At 35.3% G+C, this 11,813-nt stretch overlaps 2 protein-coding genes and 1 pseudogene across 2 annotated transcripts; 2 read left to right on the plus strand and 1 right to left on the minus strand.

Annotated features, from left to right (window-relative positions):
* Positions 1-383: 383 nt before the first annotated feature.
* LOC111636405 lies at positions 384-1,640 on the plus strand. Its single transcript, XM_023381651.1, has one exon. It carries the CDS (start codon positions 384-386, stop codon positions 1,638-1,640), a length of 1,257 nt encoding a protein of 418 aa, XP_023237419.1.
* Positions 1,641-3,018: 1,378 nt separating this feature from the next.
* LOC111636400 lies at positions 3,019-4,051 on the plus strand (annotated as a pseudogene).
* A 4,466-nt stretch (positions 4,052-8,517) lies between these two features.
* On the minus strand, positions 8,518-11,803 carry LOC111636407. The gene is made up of 2 exons (XM_023381652.1): positions 9,713-11,803; positions 8,518-8,723 (listed from the first exon to the last, which is right to left on the minus strand). The coding sequence occupies exons 1-2, from the start codon at positions 10,386-10,388 to the stop codon at positions 8,518-8,520; spliced, it is 882 nt and encodes a 293-aa protein (XP_023237420.1). The 5' UTR covers positions 10,389-11,803.
* Positions 11,804-11,813: the final 10 nt, after the last annotated feature.

Consider the following 11,813-nt stretch of genomic DNA (forward strand, 5'->3'; position numbering starts at 1 on the left):
GTTGCCCACAGGGTTATATCGCCGGGCCCGGCCTTTGGACAATTGTCCACAGTGATCTCCTCGCAAGCATAAAAAACAACACGATTAATAACTACTTCTTACAAGGCTATGCTGATGACACCGTGGCTGTGGTCTCAGATAAAAACAGCAATAGACTCCCAATCCTGATCAATGACCTACTAGCCAAGATCTCGAACTGAAGTTCAAGCAGTTAGCTTCCTATTAACTACTCGAAGTGCTCATTCATCATCTTTTCAAAGAATACCCCACTTCAGAGGACCCCTCGCATTGAAATTGACAGTGTCCGCATCTCCCGGGTAAAAGAACTAACTTACCTTGGCGTGAAACTTGATCAACAGCTACAGTGGACCAGCCACGTGGATATGGTGGTTGCCAAAGCAACTAAGGCATCAAACGCACTCATCAGCATTGCTCGTAATACCTGGGGCATAAGCTATAATGCAGCCAAGAATATCTACCTAGGGGCTATAGAACCTATCCTTCTTTATGCATCCCCCATGTGGGCCGATGCCACCACCAAAGTTCACATACAACGCAAACTCCTTAAAGCCCAAAGAGTGGCTGCTCTCCGTATTTGTAGAGCCTACCGGACTGCTCCCACTGCTGCCCTGCTGGTGATTGCTGGAATCACCCCAGTTCACATTAAGGCCAGAATGATTCTCAGAAACTGGAATGCCAACAACCTCTTCAGTAACTGCCACCCTCTCAACAATGATAAAAATAAAAGTATTCTTTCTGACCTTCCTACCCACCTAAAAGAAGACATTCTTTCTTTTGGAATTGAAATGAAAGACATTCAACTTAATATTCTCCAAGACTACCCGATCATAAACAGTGATTCCCAGACATCCAATGAATCTGACTTCTCCATCTACACGGACGGAAGCAAGGACGACATCAACGTGGGGGCGGCTTTTGTTCTATATGACCACCATAATGGTAACATTCATCGGTCAGCCTACAAACTAGAGCCCCATTGCTCGGTTCCACAAGCCAAGATTCTTGCCATTGTCAAAGCCCTTGATCATGTTTACGCAGACTGGTTCCCTCCAAATAAAACAATCACCATCTACTCTGACATCATCACAGCAATCTATTCTATCATGAACCTTAAACAAAGAGCTGCCAATGTCCTGCATATCCATCATTTGCTCTCCATCAATAAGCACAAGCAAAACGTTTCCTTCAATTGGGTGCGTGGGCACTCTGGGGTCGCTGGGAACGAGGCTGCCGACCATCTGGCAAAGACTGCTGCTACCTCTTCGCTCCCTTCCACCTACAACAGAATCCCTCTCTCAAAAATCAAACAATGGAACCGTCATCTTGCCCTTCAAGAATGGCAAAGTGAATGGGAATGTGGGGACACTGGACGGGTGACCCACAACTACATCCTTAATATCTCACGTCGTCTAGAGTGGAAGCACTTCACGCCTTCCTTTGACATGACCCAGTTACTTACGGGTCATGGCAACTTCAATGCATACCTCAATCGTTTCCGCCTAAGAAAATCTGGTGTCTGTCACTGCGACGATACTACAATACAAGATAGTAATCATTATCTCTTGGACTGCAGCCTCTTCGATCACCAAAGAGACAATCTCATCGGATGTGTTCTGTAGCAGGCTTCAACTGGCCTTGTTCTCCTGAAACTCTGCTTGAAAACAAGGATATCTACAATAGTCTCAAAAAGTTTCTCACATCAACGGCAGCGCTCTGCCCTCAGCGCAACTCTCACACAACCGACAACGACAAACCATCTACATCGCAATGAACTATGCCACAACAGGTTTCCTCTCGTCTTCAAAGGTGTGCACCAGCAATACAGGACTCTTTGCTCTGTTTGAGTGGACTTAACCCAACCAACTCCTCACCCTATTGTCTGTGGAATTTTCCTTTCTGTATACGGCATCATTTGTATTATTGTCACCGCGCGCTCTTGTTGAGGTCTTTGCTCTCTTCGTCTCCTCAACCCTTTTCTGTACAACTCTTAATGTCAGTTTATATATATATTTTGTACATACCTTGCTACATAAGGTTAACATTGTCGCGCCAACAATTTTGTAAATTTCTACATTGTGTTCTTTTACCGTTACACTGTTTAATGTATCTATTTTGTATTTTGTTTATTTCTAAATAAATGCATTGCAGGCGCCATGAGCTCCCACCTTTTCCTGCCCCAATTTCATCCCCTACTCTTTGCAACTCTTCTCCTACCTTCTGTTCTTTCCTACCTTCTTGGTTATACCTACGAGTGATACCAGAAGGCCCCCTCTCTTTCAATTTTTAGCATCTATAGACTGTGTACATAACTAGTGTGGAAAATAATATTGATCAGAAAGAGGATGGTGATGAAAAGTATGAGGATGCAAATGAAAACAAAACAGACAGCATTGGTGTTCAAGTTCACATTCCTGTTTGCTCATTCCTAAGTAAAAGAACAAGTACTACACTGAGAAATTTTAATTAAATTTCTTATGACTGCTGTGTTATGTAAAGCTGTGTGATAGTCTACCGCCAATATTAAAATTTACATTTTAAGTGCGGATTTACAAAGACTTTACAATATACACTGAGAAATTTAAAAAGGAAATGTTCAAGGCTTACAAAACAAATTCCAAAGCTCAAATCAACTGTAGAAGCACAAAAACGTTTATTAAAAGAAAAAGAAAGATTAAGGAAAACTCCTCCGGAAAAGAAATTTCAGGAAATTGTATCTGAAGCTACATTCAAGCATTCATTAAAAGCTAAATTTTTAATTAAAAAAGTTAACAGTTATGGTAAAAAAAAGGGACATTATGAAAAGACCACTGTAAAGATTTGTGCGTTACTGCAAAGGAAACCCTCCAAGGTCTACAAGTATTTGAGACAAATTGGTATTTTGCATATCCCTCATTCAGCAACCTTAAAAAGATACATTGGTTATACCAGTGGAGAAATTGGTGTTACTTCACTGATTAAATGTCGACTTGCAGCAGAATTCAAAAGATTAAAGACTGATTCTGAAAAGTTGGGATCCCTTATCATTGACAAGATGGCTATAAGACCTAAATTAATTTATGATAGAAAATTGGAGATATTTTTAGGCCAACCAAATATGGACATGAATCTGATAGGACTTGAAGACAAATTAGCAAATAAATTGCTGTGCTTCCTTTTCTGTGGCCTAACACCTTATCGGATACCTGTAGCCTTTTACTTTACTTCAAACATAACTGCATTTGACCTTAAAAATTTAACTGTTAAAGTTATCACAACAGTAGAAGAGGAAGGATTTATAGTCCAGCGCGTGGTCATTGACAACTATTCAGTTAACACTTTGATGTTCCAACTTTTGAGTGGTGATGAATGCAGGCCATGTATCAGCCATCTGATTGACAAAACCCGTAAAGTCTTCCTGGCATTTGATCAGTGTCATGTAATAAAGAATGTGAGGTCACAATTTCTGATCAAGACCTTCAGTGTAAATGACAATGACAATGAAAAATCAGCAAACCATCTGAAACGTTTGTATGACTACCAAAACACATTACCAGGACTAATTAAACCTGTTCGATTCTTAACCAGGAAACATTTATTTCCAACTAACTTTGAAAAAATAAATGTTTTACGAGCAGTTCAAATTTTTTCAATTGAATTGGTTGCCGCCCTGGAAACAAGGGTTGATATTTCTCCTGAGAAAGTGAATCATAAAGCAGGATTACATGATACGACTAACTTCATAAAGATAATGAGGAAGTGGTTTGAACTTCATGATAGTTGTAATCAAACTCACTACATTTATTCTAGAAATCAAAACAAGTGTCCTTTTTAGTCCTTAGGTGATGAAAGACTGCAGTGGCTCCAAAACGATTTTCTTCACTACATTGAACAAATTCAATCCTCACTTGGAGAAAGACTCCAACGATGTCCACTGTCCTCTGTGTGCGCCACCTTCTTCAGGAAGGTTTCCCAGGAAGGTTTCCATTATGTTCTTTCCAGAAACTTTTCAAGTGATGACGTAGAGGCACTATTCAGCCATGTACGCCAGTAAGGTGGCTACAATGACATAATGGATGTACAGCTAAAAGAAAAAGTTCATTCTTGGTCTTAAGCTTACTCAGGTGTGCAGTCAGCTTATCACTTACAGTGTCAGATCCTTTTATTCGTTAACAAAGCGTTTTGAGATGGACCTGTCTGGTTTGGGCCATAATAACGATTAGGAAAATGATTCAGAGGGGCTTATTTCCGCCTTAAATGTCTGCTGTAGGTCAACAATACTAATCGATGATCGCTTCTGTTGCCTGTGTAGCGTCAGCCATTTTTATTTTAAAATTGTGGCCACTGATTATCATAAATTCTAATTATTTCTTTAATTTTCATACTTTCCTTTATTTATAACGTTATATTTACGTTTATTTTCCTGTAATTAAATACGATAAACTACAGCTTTAACCGTGCGTGAGTCGCTAGGAATGGTTCCCTTACTTGAGTCGCATGGTTTTTTCAAACCCAGTGTTTTTAATATGAAATAATTCAATTTTATCTATCGCATAAAGAAACTACCGTTTTTTGTTTAATTCTGCACTTTATTCTCTATATAGTGATATAAATTACTTGTATATTGACAAAATTGATTTTTTAGTATTTATTTTTACATAATTTTATACGAAAAATGCAAAAAATAAACATATCAGGTTTCACTTGCCATCAGATTGTCCTCGGTTTCATTGTAATCTGAGAAGAATAGTATGTGTTTCAAATTCCAGTGTTAAATGTTTATTGCTTTTGCAGTAATGTGAGTAGAGCAGAAGTCAATTCATTTCTATAATAAAGTGTTTTATTACTATTTAAACAACTGCTTCCCACTTGTTATTTTTACCAGAGGGGTGTCAGAATGTCAGTGAAAATGTATTACTTTTGCAAAACAAAGTTTCAAGTAAGCTGTCACCGACACCCCACCGTTAAAGACAACAACTGCTTAGTGTTTTACTATTTTCCCTTTCCTAACTATTTGTTAATAGAGTCATAAAATAATTAAACGTTATAGAAGTTATTATAAATTTTATTTTAGATTTAACTGCATTGTTGGCAGATTGATCGCTTAGATATATTTGTTTTTTTCTGATTTGCTATTCTGATATAGTTCGGTAACGATTCACGGAAAATAAGCTTAATGCAGGGTGTGGCCAACAAGAAAGTCCAATCAAGTAGAACACAGTGTGGCTAACATCTTATAACAAATTACTTTATATATCCTTTATTTCTCGAGAAATTACAATAAAAGAGAGAAAATTAAACTAAATATGAAATTTTAGAGAACCATGTATCGACAAATCTAATTTAAACCTCCCACTATCATCTGATTGGTTAGAAAAATTAATATTCCTAATTGGCTAGCATCAGAAAAAGTAGGTGTGACTTCTGTAAATCACGCGAGAGCTCCGACCAACCCGGAAAAGCCGACAGTCTACGTCATCAGTCTAACGGTCGCAACATCATAAAAATGGGCATGAACTTAGGGACTGAAATGATATAAATACTGCAGCAATACTGGAATCTCTGCTGAAACAAAATGGCTAAACCATTATCAAAAGACATAAGAGAGCTTATCATTAAACATAGAAATGAAGGGAAAAAATTAGAAGAAATATCCCAATTTTTAAAAATATCTACTCGAGTTATTTCGAAGATCGTGCGACAATATAACGATACGGGTTCTTTGTCGCCGAAGAAGAAGACAGGTCGACCGCAACTTACAACCCCAGAAAAAGATGAAAGTCTAAAATTAAGCAGTCAGCAGAACCCTTTTAAAAACAAAAACCCACAGTAGAAAATGAAGAAGAACGAAATGAAGTAATTCTAATAGAGACTTGTAAACTTCCTCCTCGGTCAGATAACATAGTTACCACGACAATAAAGGGAATGAAAAGCCGTAAAGAAATAGGAGTTATTGAATCACATCCTCTACAGATAGAAGGTGTTTCTGAAGCACATTTACTAGTTACCCCAAATAAAAAGGGACAAGTTCCCATTAGACTTCAGAATACTACCCAATATAATTAGGTTAGAAAGAGGTACCTGTGGGTACTTTCTGGAAGGCATTAGAGGAAACTAGGCCCGTAGAAACCCTAAAGGAGGGAGCTACTGCAACTTTATCTCAAAAGGAGTTTAGTCAGTTATTTAATTGGGAAAATATAGACGAAGAGGAAAAACAAGCATTATTGGCATTATTATATAAATATAGGCATATTTTTGCCCTTGATGACTATGACTTAGGTTATTGTGATATAGTTAAGCATGAGATAAATACCGGTGATGCCACACCCATCTATTCTCCTCTGTATAGAATCCCTTATGCTCAGAGGCAACAATTAAATGAAATAGTAGAGGCATTATTAGAAAATAATAATTGAGCATTCCATGTCTCCGTGGAGTTCCCCGGCTTTATTGGTAAAGAAACGTGACGGTAGTCTTAGACTCGTGATTAACTACAGGAAGTTAAATAAGATGACAAAGGTAGATCCTTATCCACTTCCGTTAGTACAGGAATCGTTAAGTTTAATAGGAAAAACTAAATACTTTTCCACTATGGATACTATCTCGGAATTTTGGCAACTTGGTGTGGGTGATAAGGAGAAGACAGCCTTCTCCACACCTGATGGTCATTATCAATGGAATCGCATGCCCAAAATGCATTTGTGAATTGCAATAAAGGAATACTTAACCTTATAGCTGAGAGGAAGTCTACCATGTCGCATTTATTCGGATTAAAGAGACATACATTCCAATTCCACTAAATCAGTTGTTGCAAGATTAAAACAAACATGTGAACAGCATGGTAATAATAATTTTGAACATTTTCATTGTATTATTCACCAACAAGTACTGTGCTCCAAAGTTTTAAATATCGAACATGTTTCAAAAATTGTCATCAAAATTTTAAATTACATTCGAGTGCGTGGACTTAATCATCGTCAATTTGCTTCATTTCTGGAAGATATAGAATGTGAATATACCAATCTACCATATTATACAGAAGTTCGGTGGTTTTTAAGTCATAAAGCGTTAAAATGATTCTTCAAATTGCTGGACAAAATCATACTTTTCTTGGAAATAAAAAATTATGAATGTGCTGAATTAAAAAATAGACAAGGATAAAGGACCAGCCTTTTTCAGTCAATATTACAAGTCATCTTAATCAACTTAAATCTTAAGCTCAAGGCAAAAATCATGTGGTTACAACACTATTTGATAATAATAGCGCTTTAAAACAGAAATTATTTTAGTGAAAACAAATAGAAAAAAAAAACTTCTCACACTTTGAAAGCTGTCAATATCTATTGCTTAATCACCTAAATTAAAATTTACAGAATATGCTCATCAAATTAAATTGTTAAAAACTGAATTCGATCGAAGATCTTCTGATTTTAAAAGCTGTGAATTACAATTTCATCTTTTTACTTCACCTCTATCTATCAATATTGAAATTGTTGATGAAAACTTACAAATCGAATTAATTGAAAATCCAATGTGATAATTTGCTAAAGCAAAAATGTATACAAGTTGGTTGGTTGGTTTGTTAAGGTTTTTTGGCACAAAAGCCATATAGGCTATGCTGCACCATGCCAAATGGTAAAATTATAAAGGTCATATATACATATATTGAAAATTAATAACAAATAACAATAACAAACATATACAACAGTGACAATAAATAAAAACAAAATATATATAAGTATNTAGCAGTGAACAACAGGATCATTTTTATCTGGAGGCTTTGATCACTGAGAAATAATGGCCCTGCAATAAACCCACATTGGAGCTTCTAAAGCTATGGGTCATGCTGTATAAATCCTTAACAAGGTAATATATAAAGTAGACCACTACTACTACTACTTTAATCCCTTTTGTATGGTAAATTGTGCAAATCTAGATTCTACATAGGTGGCTATCTATGAGGCATTCAATTCATCATTATATTCAAATTTAAATATTGTAATCATGTTCCGTCTAGAATGAGCCAATGTTAAAAATTTAGTAACAAGATTCAAAAATATTCTTTTGCCATTCACCTGATGAAGATGTTTTTGAAAAGGTCTAAAGTACTTGCGAAAACATTTATTTTTGTCATTAAACATGAATAATGTTGAAGACAGTGTTCTCAGTGTTAATTTATTTCATGAACATTTCAATGTGAAAGAAAAAAAATTCTTCATTTTAATAAAATGATCTGAAAAGAACTAACATATATAACTATGCAGAATTATTTAAAAATTATATAAACTCAACTATATGAATTTTGTGTTATATATCCATTTAACTAGAAAATATCACACACACAGTGACTTTTTCCTCTAAGAATTAAAATTTACATGTAATTTTAAATTTATACAATTGAAGTTAAATTTTCAAGCATTTTTATTAATTATATGTAAGCATTATTTTTGTATTTTATTTATAAAATACAATCACTATTGAATATTACTTACTTTATTCAAATCAGGTTGCAGTGTTTTATCATAAAATTTTCCATTTATAACAGTCTATTATAATCCAGGGTTCTTTGAAAGTAATATTATGATCAGCATCAGCAATTGAAATATGATTGCATCCATTATGAAGATTTCCAATTAAATGATGCTGAGATTTTTCCCAAGCTTTATTCAAATCAGGTTGCAGTGTTTTATCATAAAATTTTCCATTTATAACAGTCACTGATACATTTACTGGAAATGNGAAAGTCTAGTAAATTATTGACATTTGACCTTTGGCCAAAAATTTCTGTCAGACAAGCATTTCCAAAATATTGTCTATGCCTTGTCTCGAAAGCAGAGCAATTGCACAGCATGTGTTTTACACTTAGAATGCAGTTGCAATACTCACATACTGGCTGGTCTTCACCCTTCAAAAGGTATTGGTGAGTCAACCGAGTATGCCCAATTCTCAAACGAGTAAGAATTACTTCAGATCTCCTGTCATACGGTTCATTACGTGTCCAATTTTCTATAATCGGTTTGATCTCATGTAGTTTATTGTGGATTTGTGCATTCCACACGTTTTGCCATCTCTCCGCTAGTCGTTTTTTTACTACTAGCTTCAAATCACTTCCTTCAATAGGCATTGCATGTTGTGAAAAATTCGCTGCCTTTGCAGCTGCATCAGCTTCTTCATTCCCTCTTATACCAACGTGGTCTGGACCCACAAAATTTTATAGAGAAATTCCTTGCAAGAAGTTGGCAAAACAGTTTATGAATTTTAGTCACTATAGAGTGGTAACTAGGTTCACATGAGATCAAAGCCTGAAGTGCACTAACAGAGTCGGTGTAAATCACACAGCAACGATGACCTTTCCTATTTACATGCTTTAAGGCTAAATAAATAGCATGCAACTCTGCAGAAAAGATAGAAAAATTCAATGCAATTTGTTCTGCCACGATTTCATCCTGGCAGATGAAAGATGAGCCAACGTTAAAAAAAATTTACAAAATATATTATTTTCTTCTCCAACCTAGAATCAGCTTTTTTACAGATTCTATTATGATCCAGGGTTCTTTGAAAGTAATATTATGATCAGCATCAGCAATTGAAATATGATTGCATCCATTATGAAGATTTCCAATTAAATGATGCTGAGATTTTTCCCAAGCTTTATTCAAATCAGGTTGCAGTGTTTTATCATAAAATTTTCCATTTATAACAGTCACTGATACATTTACTGGAAATGTCTTTAATTTCCATATTGTCATCATTTGAGAAAAACTGTAATTCATGAAATAATGTTCATCTAAAGCAGCTCCCAAATGATGTGGATTACACAGGAAATGTTTCTGTCTGATGATAATATCTTCTACAATATGTTCTCCTTTAATAGGAACATCCATAAATCCTAATAATAAACCTATTCTGGAAATTCCAGCAAAAGCAGACAACTGAAGCTTTAATACGGAAGAAATTAAGTCTGAATACCAATAATTATGCCATATTCCATCATCTTGATGAAATAAATTTTCTACTAATGGATAAACTAAAACAATGTCTGAAACATCTCTTTCATAAAGTTGAGTATAAAATCTAACATTTAATGCACCTAATTCAGATCCAACAAGAATAAATGGACGTGATAAAGGTTTGCTTACAGTAACAAGATGATGTAAATCATCTACCATTCGTTCAACAGTACTTAATTGACCAAACCTTTTTATTACATACGAATCTGATACATTATTCTGTAAACGTCTGCTAAATCCAAGACCGTGACGATCATAAATGCAAACCTGTGTTAGCTTTGATAATTCTTTCTGTGCAGGTATCCAAATATCAGATGTCATACCAGTAGATGAATCCATAATAACTGTTGGAAGTCCTTTTCCCAAACAGCTAATGTACATTGTCTGTTGCCAGTTGAAATCAAGAAATTCACCTGATAATTTGAATTCTCTATTTTCATATTTCAAAGCAGCATGATTTAATAATGGTATTATAATCAGTCCTAATAACCAACATTTCCGATCAAAAATATATAAAAAGAACGTTTTTATAAAACTTGGCTTAACTTGAACATTAATATTAGACTTTTTAAAATTTTCTGTTTCATTCTTTTTTTTTACTTTGTAACGATTGCTTATTATTGTTATTAGTATTTAATGAATCTTCATTCGTTTTATTAAAAGAAGGCTTCGTTCGTTTTCTTTTCATTTTAACACAGAATTATCATTTTTATCATCAGTAATCATCAGATTTAGATCCATCTGTATAAATAGGAATTAAATTCCTATAACTATGTTGAATTTCTGCAAAGTGCTGTCTATAGACGTGGTCAGGTGTGGATTCCTTAGGAAATTGCTTTAAGCTAATGTCAACATTTATCAAAGGAGCGAGCTTCAAATAATCTTTTCAGCTGAGTATCTGATACTGTACAATCAACTGAAGGTTTACTAAAGGATTTTTGTTTTATATAATAAAAAAGAGACAACTGTTCTCTCCTAAGAGATAGTTGACCAAAGTGATACACTACAGACCTCTAGCTGTGAAATGTTGCCTGTATCCAGGTCAATCGTGTTGCTCACATTCTCCATTCTTATGGCGAATGTAGGGACACTACTTGGGCGAGCTTCAAATAATCTTTTCAGCTGAGTATCTGATACTGTACAATCAACTGAAGGTTTACTAAAGGATTTTTGTTTTATATAATAAAAAAGAGACAACTGTTCTCTCCTAAGAGATAGTTGACCAAAGTGATACACTACAGACCTCTAGCTGTGAAATGTTGCCTGTATCCAGGTCAATCGTGTTGCTCACATTCTCCATTCTTATGGCGAATGTAGGGACACTACTTGGGCGAGCTTCAAATAATCTTTTCAGCTGAGTATCTGATACTGTACAATCAACTGAAGGTTTACTAAAGGATTTTTGTTTTATATAATAAAAAAGAGACAACTGTTCTCTCCTAAGAGATAGTGGAGGCTCATAAGCATCCACATACAAACTTTGTACAGGAAAAGTTCGAAAAGCACCAGTGCACAAACGTAGTGCTTGATGGTGGATTGGATCCAGCATTCGAACAGTAGATTCTTGCGCAAACCCATAAACAATGCAACCGTAGTCCAGCTTTGAGTGCACAAAGGCCCTATAAATCCTAAGCATAGAACATTTGTCTGCTCCACAGGATGAGCAGCACAGTACCTTTAAAATATTCAAAGATTTTAGACATCTACTCTTCAAATTGCGCAAGTGCGGCAAAAACGTTAGTTTATGGTCAAACAAAACACCCAAAAATTTTGCCTCATTCACCATTGGGATTTTGACCCCATTTA

Source organism: Centruroides sculpturatus, unplaced genomic scaffold, assembly GCF_000671375.1.
Source record: "Centruroides sculpturatus isolate CEXI.00-Female unplaced genomic scaffold, Cexi_2.0 scaffold1062, whole genome shotgun sequence".
NCBI lineage: Eukaryota > Metazoa > Arthropoda > Arachnida > Scorpiones > Buthidae > Centruroides > Centruroides sculpturatus.